We start from the raw sequence: 16728 nt of genomic DNA, 5'->3' as shown, positions 1-16728 counted from the left end.
AAACAATTTCCTCATTTGCATGGTGCTTGCTATTGTGGGGATAGGAGGATCCCTTTTTTCCCTTTCAATCTCTGGGCTTTATATTTCTGCTGATTTACATTATAAAACGGATAGAACTGTCTCTATACTGTCCTCCCACACTAACCTATGTTAACATATCTAGCTACTTTTTTTGTTTGTCGTTTGAAGATAATTCTTTTTCATGCACGGCTGAAAGGACTAGTGGAAAAAATGTCTTTATACACTTTGTATTTCTATTTTTATAGCTATAGCTATGACCTGAAAAATCCTACAGTTCTTTGCTTAACGAGCTATAGTATTCTTTGTTCATGTTTATATATTTATTTATACATACATTTTATAAGTCACACATGAAATGACTATTAATTATAAAATGTATCTTAATCTATGTGTTTGTGTATACATGTAAATTCATTGTTCCTTTAGATATATATATATATACATATCACTGTTTCTCTGAAAATCTCTCAGACCTTAAGTATCTTAAGGGTAGACCATTTTATATATTTAACTTTTTGTAACACCTCACATAATTTTCATAATGTTCTGTTAGTGGTTGATGCTCAGTATGTATTTGTGACAGACTGAACTAATGAGTAAAGGAATAAGTGAATTCTAAAATGTGGGCTCTGTTTATCTTGGAGAAGGTTTCCATCACACACTTACAGCTTTTAAATTTGTGAGGAACATGATTGTCCCTTCGGCAGAAATAAGCAAACATAATAAAAGAGGTACCATCTTTTTGCTTAGTGAAGAACCATTAAAAAATGTTTCTGAATCCTGTAACTGAGACCTTACCTTATATTTATAAAGTAAAGTAATTTTGTGTTCTTTGCCAGGACATTTGCACATCTCTTATTTCCCTTGCTTTTTAGTAGCCTGTGGAGTAGAAGGGATAGATAGTATTCTCATTTCCATTTGACTGGGAGAAAATTAGGCCGAGGGAGGTTTAAGTGATTTATCCTAGTTCTCACAGAAAATTCGTGTAGAACAAGAATAGATATCAAGTTTTTATGTACCTATTTGATATTTATCTTGTATCTTCTTTACAGTGCACCATGTTCTTGGTTTAGGTTTTAAAATGTATTCCATTTGATGTGATTGTTTCACAAGTGTTGTAACAAGAGGTACTTGGCTACAGATAATCTTATAAATGGAGCTAGGATTTCTGTTCTATCTACTTGAGTTTTGGATCTAATATTTGCCTTAGGGCAGTGAATTTTTAACCCATCTTTTTCTGACTTCTCCTTCTGGTTTTCGTGTCTCCTTTATTTTTTTATAGTCATTTCCCCACCCACCACCCTCACCCCACCCTCTGAGAATAGCACATAGTAATTATTGAATATATGTGAGGGGAATTTCTAGAATGTAGTGGCCTGGTATGTAGGACACATCTTAAAGTTTTGTCTACCTAGAGGTTGATACTGTCTAAAGAGAAGATGTGCTATTTTAAACTGTTATTTCCTTTTTAAGGTACATAAGTCAAGCCCCTCCACTCCTACATTAAAATATTAGGAATGCAAGATGAATAAGATGAATTATCTCTGCTCTAGGGATTCATAGAATCATGTGGGGTACAAAACATATTTACAGATGCTCGGGCCAAACTACAGACAAATGCTATTGAAATTATTAGCTATCTAGGGGATTGGAAAACTTGAGCTGGCTTATGAAGGGGTTGGAATTTGCAGTGGTTTTCATGCAGAGAATTTTACATGTAAAGAACAGCTCGAATTACAAGTGAACATGGCATTTGAGAAGTTCATCAGCTGGAGCATAGAGTATGAGTTGGGTGACACTGGGAGATGATGCTCATGTGTTAGATTCTAAGGACCTTATGCTTCTTAGAAATAATTAATCTTTATTCAGAAGGAGATGAAAGCCACTGAATTATTAATAGTAAGGGATGGCGTAATCAGATTTGTGTTATGAAAAGATAACTCAGGCAGCTTTGTCATGGATAGATTAGAACAGTGAAGGGCCAGGGGCAAGTAGGCAGAGTAATGAAGAGTACATATGGAATTGTCCACATAAAGAGATGGGATCCATCCCCAAACAGTGGTAAATAGTGCTGAGTAGACTTTGTGAATGATTAAATAGAAATGATGAAGAAGTGGAAGGACTTTGGGATGCCTCTGAGGTTTCCAACTTGGATGACTCGTCTGGAGAATGGAGTTATTATTGACAGAGTGGGAGTACAGGCAAGGGAGAAGGCTTGATGGGGTGGATGGTGATATTAGTTTTGCTGTACTGAGTCTGAGGTTTCTGTAGAAAACCTAGATGTCAAGCAGGCAGCTGAAAATAGTACCAGTGCTTACTAGAAACACAATAGCTGATTTCCTCCAGGTATATACCCAGGAATGGGATTGCTGGGTCATATGGTAGCTCTGTTTTTAGTTTTTTAGGGAACCTCCATACTCTTCATAGGGAACCTCCCAATTTATACTCCTTCCAACAGTGTAGGGGGGTTCCCTTTTCTCTACATCGTCTCCAGTATTTATTGTTTGTAGATTTTTTAATGATGGACATTCTGATCAGTATGAGGTGATAACATCATTGTAGTTTTTGGTTTTCATTTCTCTAATAATAAGTGATGTTGAGCATCCTTTCATCTGTCTGTTGGCCATCCATATGTCTTTGGAGAGATGTCTGTTTAGGCCTCATTTTTTCACTGAGTTGGTTGGTTCGTTGTTTGCTTTATTGAGCTGCATGAGTTGTTTGTATATTTTGGAGATTAATCCCTTGTCAGTTTCATTTGCAAATATTTTCTTCATTCTGAGGGTGTCTATTTTTTTTTTCATGGTTTCCTTTGCTGTGCGAAAGCTTTGAAGTTTAATTAAATCCCATTTGTTCATTTTTGGTTTTATTTTTATTATTCTAGGAGGTGGGTCAGAAAAGATCTTGCTGCAATTTATGTCAGAGAATGTTCTGTCTCTGTTTTCCTCTAAGAGTTTTATAGTGTCTGTGCTTACATTTAGGTCTTTAATCCATTTTGAGTTTATTTTTGTGTGTGGTGTTAGAGAGTGTTCTAATTTCCTTCTCTTACGTGTAGCTGTCCAGTTGTCCTATCCAAAGTGAACTTATTTGCAAAGCAGAAATAGAGACACAGAAGTAGAGAACAAACTTATGGTTACCAAGGCAGGGTAGGGAGGTGGGATGAACTGGGAGATTGGGATTGACATGTATACAATGGTGTGTATAAAATGGGTAACTGATGAGAACCTACTGAATAGCACAGGGAACCCTACTCAGTGCTCTGTGTGGCCTAGATGAGAAAGAAGAAAAGAGGGGATATAGGTATATATACAACTGATGGATTTTTCTGAACAGTAGAAACTAACACAACATTGCAAAGCAACTATACTCCAGTAAAAATTAATCTAAAAAAACAGAAACACAAGAACTGAATATTTGGATTTGGGACCTGTAAATATCTCATGACTGGAGCCATGAGAATAGTGAAAAGAGTAGAATATAAAAAGAAGACACCCTAGGACAGAGACTTGGGAAATGTCAAAAATTTAGGAGGTAGAAAGAAGAGAAAGAGCCAACAAAGGACCCTGAAAAGTCTTTGGAAACATAATCAAAGATAGTATACCTCTTTATTGTTCCTGTTCTTTATTTAAATGCTGCTTCGGTTTTTCTGATACTCTTTACCGAATTGCTCTTAGTTCTATCAAAGAGTCAGCTCTCAGTTTGCTTTTATTTCTTATTCTTCATTACTTTATGATTATTCTGTTAGTATCTCTTTTAACATCCTATGCAAATTTTGTAGGAACATCATAACCTCATGTTGCATTCAGTAACACAAGGAAAATGTAAATCCCGTGTTGCTTCTAGTTATGAAGAATCTATAATGGCTGAGGATTTTAGATTAGCTTTCTGATATGGGAATTTAGTATTCTTAGACAAAAATATCTTAATGTAAATCATATTTTGATATTATTTTGAAGTCTTAAATTGTATATTAGGGAGTCATTGACATTGAAATTTTTGACAATTTCACACTTTGAAGAAGCTTGTGTTAAAGAATCTCTACCAACTTCTAAAATGGCAGTCTAAGATTATATTCTTAGTCTTTGTATGGTATTCATGGCCTATACTTTAGTTATATATGTATTTGATAAATGTAGATTAAATGCTGACTATGTCCAAAGCCAAATATTGCTTGAGAACTAAGGAGTGACATAAAAATGAATGACTGAAGCTGAATTAAAACCTTTTATTTCTAAAAATGATTATAGTTTTCCATTTTAACTGCTACTTTACTCACTATCGTCCATATTTAGGTTGAAAATAGTATTGAACTAAATAATAACATAGATATAAGAAAATACAATGAACTTCTGATTTTTCTCATACATACTACTTTGATGCATACTTTGAAATGTTAATTCTTTCAGAAGCAAGTATTTTGGTGTTTCTGCTTTTCTGGCTTCCTAAGCACAGGCTTAAAACACTTTTTAGATAATCCAGTACTGAACTCTCCCCTCAAACGATTTGCATTCTACCAGGGGAGAGGCATACATAACTTGAAATAGAATGAAAAAGAGTGAGGCCAGAAGTCCAGTGCTGAGTGTTAACTAAATATAGAGTTGCCAGTCTGAGAGTTCCAAATATGAACATAACTATTATGATCTGAGCCAATCTAAAAGTTCTAGTCAGAGGTGTGATTTATTCTGTATGAATCTTAGGATAAAAGACCTGGGTACTGGGAACTATAGGATCATCCCTACAGATATTCAGAAATCCGCTGATTGTTCTGTGTTTCCATTCTGAAAGTGTGTCAGAGGATCCTGGATTCTTCCTAGTGATGTATTCCTTATACCTAATAATAACCAGAATTCATTAAAATTGTATAACTGCTTATTTTCTATGACATGTTTGCTTTTCTTCCTACCCAGTGGTATGTTGGGAGTTGACATGTACCAGCTTAGAATAGCCAGTTGATAAATATCGAGAATTTTGTGAGCTGGTTGTTGAAAACAGACATTTTTTAAAATTACATTATATAAACTTATAATTAAACCAGGAACATTAAAATCAAGAATAGAAAATACTCAAAACTCATCACTCTTTGATAATGTTGTTAAATTTTACTCTTCTCTGTACTTTTGAGGATACTTATATATTTTGAAGTTGGAAATACTGAATGTTTTGCTTCTGCACATCTTCTATCGATAAATCTAATAATACATATATGTATTATATTATACATCTATAATTTCTCAAGATAGCTGATTATTAAACATTTACCAGCATGTATCATTCCTAACAATAAGAGTAAAATCAAATAAAACTTGCTTTATCAAATTCAGATTTAAAAATAGATTTCCTTTATTTTATTTTCCTCCTTGTTTCCCTGTCCTTTTTTCCTCTTTTCCTCCCATCTTACTTTCTCCTCTGTTATTTTCTGTTTCTCTCATCCTTTCTTCATAGTGACTAGTATGTACTATATGAAACTGAGAAATCTAGAAAACACCTGAATTTCAGATTGTGTCAGGTAACAGTTGAATAAGAGTACCTTCAGAAATGGGGTGAGGGTATTTTTTAATTTTTAATTTATATTGAAACTTGTATAGCAGATTCCATTGCAGTGATATTTCATATATTAACTTTCTCACTTCTGTAAAAATTCATTTGAAACATGAAAGCAATTTATTGGTTTCTGTTAGCAATGCTCTCTAAATTTTTTTTTCTAACCAGTTATGTAGTCTTTTCAGAATTTATGTTGACAAGGGTGCATTTTGATTAAAGTCATTCTAAAATAATTTTGGTTTGAGAATTGACTATAGCTACTATTTATTGTGCTAGGTACTTGTCATTTCTAAATACTTAGCATTTAGAAATAACACGTACCCTAACAGTAATCTTCCATGCTGGTATTATTATTCCCACTATACAGATGAGAAAACTGAGCTTAAGTAATTTTTCATTGTCATACATCTCATAAGTTCTAGAGTTGCTTGCCTAGTTCTGGTTTGTCCCCAAAACTTGTGCTTTTTTCAGCTACCATACTGTCCCAAGGCAAATTCTTATTAATAGTGAATTAGGAAGACTAGATCTTCTACAAAAGCTTTTTATTTTTATGGCTATTTATCACAAGAACTATTTACACACAGAAAGTTACATTTCACAAAAGCTTTGTAGTTATGCATTCAGCTTATGCAAATGTTCTATAATCATTTAATTTTATTTCTGTTCTCACAGCCTTGGTGGAGGACCAGATGATGCAAAAGAAATTATGAGACACAGTTTCTTTTCTGGAGTAAACTGGCAAGATGTGTATGATAAAAAGGTAGGTTATCTTCATGACATTGTATTTTTACTCTTTTAACTGAATATTGAACTTCTTAGCACAAAACATTATTGATAGTTTTTGCATCTGAAATGCATTTTGAAATTTTATTCAATGTGATCAGTTTTTCTCTTTGTTATCACAGTAATTAGTTAGTCTACTTCTCATCATTTAATTAATTCAGAAAAAATAAAGGCACCAATGTCATGTTATTCTTCAGGAAAACTAGCAAAACAATCACAATTTTGAAACTTTGTCTCTATAACCTTTCATTTTAAAGTGAACTCTTCATGTTTATTTATACAGTTCCTTATTTTTAAAAGGAATTTAAAGCAGTCTAGTTTTAATATGTAACAAAATAATACATTTATTTGTCTTCTTTGCGGCTTCTCTTTTACTTGAAATAGAACTTTAAGACTTACAAGATGGACGCTACAAATCATATAATTTTATTTTTACTCTAATCTCTACTTGTTTCTAATACTGCAGTGTTTACTTAAGTTTAGGAATAGGAAATTATTGTCTATTTTATCTTTTAAATTTTTTTAATTTTGTTTTTACTACTTCAGATATTGTTAGTAGAGTCAATGATTTTGATATTTTGATTTTCAAATGCTCATATGAAAATTTTACTATGAAATTTTTATGTTATTCAGCATTTGCTTATAATTCTTATCTAGTCAGTTTATGTACTCAGTCCTTCCATTTCAGTTTATTCTAGGTTTTCATGTTTTTCTCTGAAATGTATTAATTAGCAACGTTTATGCAGTGTCTTAATTTGTGCTAGATACTCTGTTAATACCTAAAGCAAAGATAAAATGATATCATAGAGTTATGAGGAAGTAAGACAAGTGTACCATTTTTGTATTATGTTACAGTAATAGGGAATATGGTGATTTTAAGCATTTCTTGTAACTAGGTGTTTAAAATAGAGGCACCATGTTATGGTACCTCTACTCAAACTTCTATTAAATTTACATTTCTTGAGTTCTTACCATGTATAAAGCACTGAGGTAAGTATTGGATCCTTCTCAAACCTTGTGAGAAGTTTGTGATCATTCTTAAGTATCCTCAGTGTTTATTAACTTCAGGCAGACAGTTATATATCTACTTTATAATACTGATGAAATTCTTTATGAGTGGCATCTGTATATAGCCCCTAAAGCACCACTTGCTGTTTATCATGTCAGTGCACGGCAAAAGAACCTAGAAATAATATATGATCAAAGGTTTCCTTTGGCACACAAAGTTATAAGCCACAACTAAATGTTCCTTTGGTATATACTCTGTCCAAAGAGGACTCCACCACCACCACCAACAACAAAACAGAAAGAAAAATTTCCTTAAGAGCAAAATGTGGGGCACTGGTATGGCACTGCTAACTTCAAAGAAGGGGCAAAATATGGATTTTCTTCAGTCCTATTCAGAGTCAGATACGCTACTAAGATTGTAGTTTGGCATCACCTAAGGCAGGCACTGAGAACCCAGCCAGCACACAGTGAAGAAACAAGGCTTATCCTGTCTCTGCCCCATGGGCTCACATGCCCAGAGTGAAGGTACTGTTAAGATACCCAGGCAGCTCCCTTGTGGTGAATGAAACTGGAGAAGCCAGCAAGAAGGGCAGGACAAGGAGCTGCCAAAACAGAGCTTTAGATGATGTATGTGAAGAAATGAATTTAAGTTGTTAGAGTTTAGATAAAAATAGTTGCTGCTGAATTTGAGCAAAAATGCTAAGTATCCTGCATAAAGAAGCACAACCACAAAAATCACAAAGTTTCTATTAGTTGACACTTGCTACAGGTTTGCTCGGGGGTGTGGGTGGTGTCCTGGATGTCATACGGCACTGATGTTTTTAGCCATCTTCATACACCTGAGGAAGAACAATGTCATAGCAGCATGCTTAAATTTTGACACTCTTTCTCAAAGGTGGTGGAAATATGATTGGGTTTATTTGGGTTTGTATTGTGTTACAACAAACAAGGAATTAATTATAGGAATGCTAATACAGTAGCTATTTTCATGAATTTACTTGTGTTTTCAAACATTTTTGAGGGGTCTTATATCTTTAAAATACTTAACTTATTCTTCATCTCTCAGGTCAGGTACTTTTCAGTTTTACTAATGTGCTTTGGGAGAATTGCTGTTTTTATAGATTTATGACATGATTATTGGCCATTTTCCTATTGATATGTATCATGGTAAACTCTCCAGATGAAGGTATGTGTGAAGATACTGGTATGTTTAGCGGAAGGGCTTCCCCAGTGGCTCAGTGGTAAAGAATCCGCATGCCAGTGCAGAAGATGCAGGAGACGCAGGTTTGAGCTCTGGGTTGGGAAGATCCCCTGGGGGAAGAAATAGCACTCCATGCCAGTATTCCTGCCTGGAAAATCCCATGACCAGGGGGTCACAAAGAGTCAGACAGGACTGAGCGCCTGAGCATGAGCACTTCTAGGGGAAACTGAAACCTCTTCCTAGGGAAAGTTAAAAAGTATCATCATGGACCACTCCTAATAACTCCGTACTGGAAGGTGGGGGTACTCATCCTAGATGAGATGGCTGCTTCTCTCTTGTGTGGAAATGGACAAGTAGTTCTACAGGAAATTATGATCACTGAAGTGTCTTCAGTCTTTCAGATTCTCTGGTAGGGTGTTTTATATGAATTTATCTAGGTAAATTTCTATATGTTTTATACTCAGTTTGTCAACTTTATACACACAAGTCTGCTGGGAGTTCCCTGTGAGACTGTGTTCAATTTATAGAAGAATCTGGGGAGGATTGGCATTTGAAAAATGCTGACCTCTTTACTTATTTAGGCCTTCTTTAATTGCTCTCAGTAATGTTTCATAAATTTCAGTGTTCTTATTCATATTTTCTTACATTTATCCATAAGTATTTCATGTCTTCTGATGTGAATGCTACTTTAAAATTTTATTTTCATATTGTTTGCTACCAGTAGAAATAGGATTGATTTTTGTTTGTGGATCTTGTATCCTACAATATTAGTTTTGGTAGTTTTTTTGTACATGATGTAGGGTTATCTAAATAGATGACCATTTTTATATAAATAAAAAGCTTTACTTCATTTTCAATCTGTATGTATTTTATTTCTTTTCCTTTATTATATTGGCTAGGACCTTTCTACAATGTGGAATAGAAATGATGAAAGTTAACATCCTGGTTTTGTTTCTAAGGAGAGAAAACATTGTTTACCATTAAATATGACATTAATCACATCTAACACTGAAATATTCGTTACGAAATATCATTCTCCAGTAAAAAGAATCAAAGTTATTTGGAGAAGTAGTTGATCTCACAGCTGGGATGGGTAAAAGAAGAGTCCAAGAAATTTTGTGGTGCCAGAAAGTAAAAAAAACCAAGGAAGGTAGATGGAAAGGTTCTTGTTAATAGAACACAGGAACCAACCTTGTGGTGAAAGCTGGAACAATTTCAGTAGCAAAACAAATATTGTATGTGACCCAAAGAATGAGATCCATGTCCATTAGTCTGTACTGAGAAATTCTTGATTGAACAAATAGATAAAATGTTGAGAAGAGACATGTCTTCATTAAAGAAGTAGTAGTATTGTTGCTCAATCATGTCTGACTCTTTAAGACCTCATGGACTATATCCTGCCAAGCTGCTCTATCCATGGGATTCTCCAGGCAAGAATACCGGAGCGGGTTGCCATTCCTTTTTCCAGGGGATCTTCCTGACCCAGGAACTGAACCCAGGTCTCCCATATTGCAGACAGATTCTTTGTCACCTGAGCCACCAGGGAAGTCCCATCTTCATTATAGGTAAATTCCAATTAATAAATGTAGAAGGAATCAGGGAAATAGAAAATTATCATTAAGAACCTCAGAATAAAAATTGCTATATGCAATTCACCAATGAATGCTAAATATAGTGGGTAAAAGTCAAGAAACAGAATATTTGCATGTCCACATCTCTCTCTCTCAAAATATATATTTACAAAGATTAAAAGAGTAATTTTAGAGTTTAAAAAAAACCCTTGGCAGACGTTGCAAAATCATTGTAACCCATACTATGATAGCAAGAGAAGGCTATATCACTTTTGTAGTATTCTTTTTTTTTTTCTTCTGTAGTATTCTTCAAAATGAATAACCTCAGTATGATCATGAGAAAACCTGAAGAAACCTGCATGGAGAGATATATACCTCAAAATAATTGGTCAGATAGGTTTAAAGGTATCGGCTTCATGAAAGGCAAAGAATAATTGTGGAACTTTCACAAACTGAAGAGACTAAGGTGGCATGACTAAATGTAGTATGAAGTTCTAGATTGGATCTTGGAATAGAAAAGGGCCCAGTAGGTAGCTGATGAAAAAGTGAAAGTGTCAGTTGCTCAGTCATATCCAACCCTATGTGACCCCATGGACGTAGCCCGCCAGGCTCCTCTGTCCATGGAATTCTTCAAGCAAGAATACTGGAGTGGGTAACCATTCCCTTCTCCAGGGCGTCTTCCCCATCCAGGGTTGAACGTTGAGTCTCCTGCATTCCAGGCAGATTCTTCACTGTCTGAGGCTCCAGGGAAGTTTTACTTAACTTGTTTTTATCTCTTTCTGAAGTATATGTGCTACGATCTTTGAAGAGTGGCTACAGTAATTCCTGTCTCATCTACATCCCTCACTGAATCATCTCCCTCATCTACCTGTTCCCTGCGTGTAACAGGTATTATCTGCTTCCTCCTTGTTATCATCAATCAGCTCAGGACGAAATTCATACATTTTACAACCACTGAAAACTAGTGCCTACCCTGTTTTGAAGTCCTTCTTTCCATTTCTTGCTCAAGTTTATCCATCTTTTCTTGTCTTTTCCTTCCATATAAAGAAAGATTCTGGAGTTATTTTGGCAGTATTTGGACCTAGGGCCGAACATTCTGTTAGATCTTTTAATGACATTTTCTGTTCATTCTCTTCTTTCTTTAAAAAAAGATAGACGACACAGTATAAATCCAGGAGGAAGTGTGTCATGATGCATGCAGATATCTCCCCCTCCATGGCATACCCAAAGCCAGCCATGTTTGTTGTTTCTAGTAGTTCAAGAAAGTATTTGAACACTCTCAATTGTGGAGTTTTTCTTTTCTGCCTTATTGTGCTTCTTACTCACTGCTTCTGGTTTTTTCTCATCCTAATTATCTATAGTATATTTTTCAAGTTCTTCACTGCTTGCGTCACATTTTCTCACTGCAGTCAAGTCATGAGAGAACTTATACTTTAGTGTTCTGCCCGTGCATGTACCACAGATTGACGATCTGTACCTTTACTTAGTTTTTGAGCAGCAACTACAGGTTTGAATAGCTCATTTAGCTCTTGTAATTTTTACTGCTTGTCATCTGGTAATCTTTTTCTACTCCACCTTTTGGCTTCTCCAAGTCTTAGCAGGTTTGGGGGAGGAAGTCTTAGCAGGTTTGGGGGAGGCAAAGGGTGGATTATGGAGACAGCTGGCACTAGCCAGACTTTTTAGCACAGCTAGACAACATCATGGGGTCTATATCCATGGTAGGAAGAGAAGGAGGAACACACAGGCTTAATCACTGCACCATACTTTGACTTTTCCCTTATTCATTAGATAATATATGACCTCTAATGGAATATGCAGCCAATTTTTATTTAATTCAATTATTAACATAGTTGGGTTTAAATCTGCCATCTTGCAACTTTATTCCTTTTTTATCTACCTTCTTTTGAATATTTTTGTTTTGATTTTATCTCAGCTATTGTCTCATTAGCTCTTCTCCTTTGTTTTTTTGTCTTGAGGTTGTTTCAGAGTTTTCTGTATATATGTTTCACTTACCACACTGTGCCTTCAATTAATATTATAACCATATCACTTTGAATAGCATATTCCTGTTTCCCCTTCCATTCTTCATTTTCATATATTCTACTTTCACATGTTATATACCATCAGAATATATAATAATTCTGTTTAGCTTTAGACAATTATATTTTAATGTGCTAAAAATGCTTTTTATTTACTACTAATAGCATTCTCCATTGCTTTATGGAGATCCATGCTCCCATCGGGTATCTTTTTCTTTGTTTGGTGAATAGTATTAAAGTTACACTGGCACTTTTCATGACTGAATCATGACTTACTATTTTCTGATTGAAAAATTCAGCATGAAAAATTTGGTGATTGATGGCAGTTATGCCACTGTTAGTGATTGTTGTTGTTTTCTTAAGTAAAGCAAGGTTAGACAAGTACAACATGAACACTCAACAGAGAAAAGAAAGAGGCTAAACAGATGCATCTAGGTAGCTTCACATTGATGTTCTCCTTATCCTACTCAAATGGTAGTCCAGTCTAAGACTTCAGATCAGAGAAAAATGAGCCACAAATATCTACCAAATGTTCTGAGAGTTTAACTTTAAAATTACTCTCTTCTGTTGATTGTAAGGCATTGCACTGAGGATATAAAAGAACACAGACAGCTGTCAAAACCACGTTAGCTATGGTATGAAATGCAAATGGTTTGAGCTTTAAAACCCTCAAGTGGGTTAAAAACAAAATGTAACTGGATGTTCTGTATAAGAATCTCACCTAAAACAGAATTACACAGAAAAATGGATAAAATAAGAGGATAAACAGAGGTGTAACAGTCAAATGTCACAAGAAATGAACAGACAGTAGTAATTTTGAGCTCAGTAGAGTGCAACATATAAACATTAAATGTGAGAAGTCATTTTTGGCACAATGAGCAATAGTATGATCTTCATGTAAAAATTAAAATTTTTGCACCAATAGGATTTGTGTACACAAAACACTATTATAAATGCCAGAAGGCCTGATAGAACACAATTTCTGTTTAATGTGGCAGAGGTTCATGAATTTTCTTGATCTTTTCAAAAAACCAGCTTGTGATCTTGGTGATTTTCTCTATCAGTTTTTAATTTTAAAATTTATGAATTTCTACCCTCATTTTTATTTATTTCCTTATTATTTCAGATTTTATTTGCTCTTCTATTTCTGGCTTCCTAAACTGGAAGCATAGATGATTGCTTATAGAGCTTTCTTTTTGAATGTGTGATTAAGCGCTGTAAGTTTTCCTATATAGACCTTTTTTACTGCATTCCACAAACTTTGATGAGTTGTATTTGTTTTTGTTTACTTAAAAATATATTTAAAATTTTCTTGAAATGTCTTATTTGACCCATGTGTTGTTTGAAACTATATTGTTTGATCTCTGCTGCTGCTGCTGCTAAGTCGCTTCAGTCGTGTCCGACTCTGTGCGACCCCATAGACAGCAGCCCACCAGGCTCCTCCATCCCTGGGAATCTCCAGGCAAGAACACTGGAGTGGGCTGCCATTTCCTTCTCCAATGCATGAAAGTGAAAAGTGAAAGTGAAGTCGCTCAGTCGTGTCCGACTCTTAGCGACCCCATGGACTGCAGCCTACCAGGCTCCTCCATCCATGGGATTTTCCAGGCAAGAGTACTGGAGTGGTTTGCCATTGCCTTCTCTGATTTGATCTCTGTTTGGAATTTTTCCAGATATATTTATCTTACTGATTGCCAGTTTAATTTTTTTGTGCTCTGAGAACATACCTTTATATGATTTCTGTTCTTTTAAATTTAAGATGTGTTTTATGACCTGGAATATGGTTTCTCTTGGTAAATGTTCTGTGAGCTTAAGTAGAATATGTATTCTGCTATTGTTGGAGGAGGTAGTCTATAAATATCAACTCAATCCAGTTGGCTGATGGTGCTTTTCAGTCCTTACTAATTTTCTGCCTTTTGAATCTGTCAATTACTGATAAAGGGATGTTAAAAGTCTCCAACTATCATAGTGAATTAAATCTATTTCTCCTTACAGTTCTGTCAGTTTTTGGCTATTGTATTTTGAAACTCTCTCATTAGATGCATACACATTAAGCATTGTTATATCTTTCTGGAGGATTAACCCCTTTATCATCATGTAATGTTTCTTTTTCTATGATAACTTTCAATCCTCTGAAGTCGGTTCTGTCTGAAATTAATATGGCTATTCCAGCTTTCTTTTGATAAGTGTTACCATGGTTTCACCTTAACTTTTTTTTTTAACCTACAATTAATACAGTATTAGATCACATTAGTTTGTTTTATTTTTAATCAAAGTATAGTTAATTTACAATATCCTGTTAGGTGTATAGCACAGTGATTCAGTTGTACATATATGTATATTTTTCTTTGTATTCAGATTCTCTTCCCTTATAAGTTATTACAAGATACGGTGTATAGTTCCCTGTGCTATACAGTAGATCCTTCTTGGTTATCTAGTTTATATATAGCAGTGTGTATGCTAATGCCAACCTCATAATTTCTCTCTCTCCCTACTGCTTCTCCCCTTTGGTAACTCTGTTTGTTTTCTATGTCTGTGTGTCTTCTTTCCGTTTGGAAATAAGTTCATTTGTATCTTTTTTTAGGTTTTTCATATAAGCGATATCATATGATATTTATCTTTAACTGTCTAGCTTATTTCACTTAGTGTGATAATCTCTAGGTCCATCTATGTTGCTGCAAATGGCGTTATTTTATGTCTGAGCAATATTCTGTTGTATATATGTATACTACATCTTTTTTGTCCATTCATCTGTCAGTGGACATTCAGGTTGCTTCCATATCTTGGATACTGTAAATGGTGATGCTATGAAAAGTGGAGTGCGTGTACCTTTTTAAATTGTGATTTTCCCCAGATATATGCCCAGGAGTGGGATTGCAGAATCATATGTAGTTCTATTTTTAGTTTTTCAAGAAACCTCCATACTGTTCTGCACAGTGGTTGTACCATTTTACATCCCTGCCAACAGTGAGGGAGGGTGCCTTCCCCCCGCCCACAACCTCTCTAGCATTTATTATTTGTAGACTTTTGATGATGGCCATTCTGATCAATGTGAGGTGACACCTCATTGTGGTTTTGAGTCAGATTTCTCTAATAATTAGCGATGTTGAGCATCTTTTCATGTGCCTTTTGGCCATTTGTACATCTTCCTTGGACAGTTACATGTAAAAGAATGAAATTAGAACATTCTCTAACTCCATACACAAAAATAAACTCAAAATGTATTAGAGACCTAAATGTAAGACCAAATGATCTGTAGTATGGTGCCTAGCAGTAATTTTGGAATACTGTTCTTGCTTCAAGTATTTCTTCTGCGCCTATTTGTCCCTCCTCTTCTCTTAGTCCCATTACATGTACATTACATCTTTTATAGTTGTCTCAGAATGCTTGGATATTCTGTTCTTTTTTATTCTTGTTTCTCTTTGTATTTCAGTTTTGAAAGTTTCTATTAACATTTCTTCAAGCTCATCAATTATTTCCTTGACTGTGTTCTGACTATTGGTGAACCTATCAAAGACAAAGGCATTCTTTGTTGGTGTTTTTGATTGCTAGCATTTCCTTTGATGCTTTCTTAGAGATTCCATTTATCTACTTATATTACTCACCTATTCTTGCTCGTAGTTCACTTTTTCTACTAAAGCCTTTAGTATAGTAATCATAGCTGCTTCAAATTCCTGGTCTCTTAATTCCAACATCTCTCTCTCTCTCTCTGTCATATCTGAGGCTTGCTTTGTATCTTGAAAATATACATTTTTATCCCTTTAGTATGTCTTGTAATTTTTTTGTTGAAAGTCAGACATTATGTGCTGAGTAAAAGAAATTGAGCAATTGAGGTAAATAGGTCTTTAGTGGAGGTGTTACGTGTATCTCACTAGTTTACCAGATTTGAACATACTCACTAGTTTTAGTGCCATTTTTTTTAAGGTGATAATCTATATAATATAGATGATTGTGTCATCTGTTTCCAACTTGCATGCCTTTTATCTCTTTTTTTTCTTGCCTCCTTGCATTGACTAAGATTGCTGGAACAATGTTGTATAGAGATGGTGAGAATAGACATTTAATTATTACTAATTTGGGGGAGATAGTATTTGCATTTCCCCTTCTGATTATGATAATAGCTATAGGTTTTTTTATGCTTGCTGTCTCTCAGGTTAAAATTATCTGCTGTTTATTTCCTGAGCACTTTGGTATGAACAGATGCTGGATTTTGTCAGATACATTTTTCTGCATTCATAGAGATAATTGTGTAATGTTTTTACTTTAGTTTATTAATATAGTGAATCACATAGATTTTCAAATATTACACCTATATTGCATGCCTAGAATAAACTTCTAAACAATGATGGCATATTATCTTTTTTATATATTGCTCGATTTTTGTTAGTGTTTTTATTTTAGGATTTTGCATTGATATTCATAGGGAGCATTGGGCTATACATTTCATGTACTATCTGGTTTTAGAATCAGGATAATAATGCTAGACACTGAAAATAAATGGTGTTCCTTTTTTATTTTATGGAAAAGTTTGCATAGAGTTACTATATTTTCTCTTTCAGTGTTGATAGAA

General features: G+C 34.6%; 1 protein-coding gene and 1 pseudogene across 3 annotated transcripts in view; one reads left to right on the top strand and one right to left on the bottom strand.

The window, feature by feature from the left end:
- The window catches only part of AKT3 (AKT serine/threonine kinase 3), a 272836-nt gene that overhangs the window by 229788 nt on the left and 26320 nt on the right, over window positions 1-16728 (top strand). For all 3 annotated transcript variants that reach the window (XM_043486077.1, XM_043486076.1, XM_043486079.1), the window contains one exon: window positions 6232-6319. In XM_043486077.1, coding sequence (XP_043342012.1) covers window positions 6232-6319 — 88 coding nt within the window. The remainder of the gene's footprint in view (window positions 1-6231; window positions 6320-16728) is intronic.
- LOC122452277 lies at window positions 9486-12354 on the bottom strand (annotated as a pseudogene).

Source organism: Cervus canadensis, chromosome 13, assembly GCF_019320065.1.
Source record: "Cervus canadensis isolate Bull #8, Minnesota chromosome 13, ASM1932006v1, whole genome shotgun sequence".
NCBI classification, from domain to species: Eukaryota; Metazoa; Chordata; class Mammalia; order Artiodactyla; family Cervidae; genus Cervus; species Cervus canadensis.
Note: the sequence above shows the minus strand (reverse complement) of the source record. Positions and strands in the feature narration are given on the sequence as shown.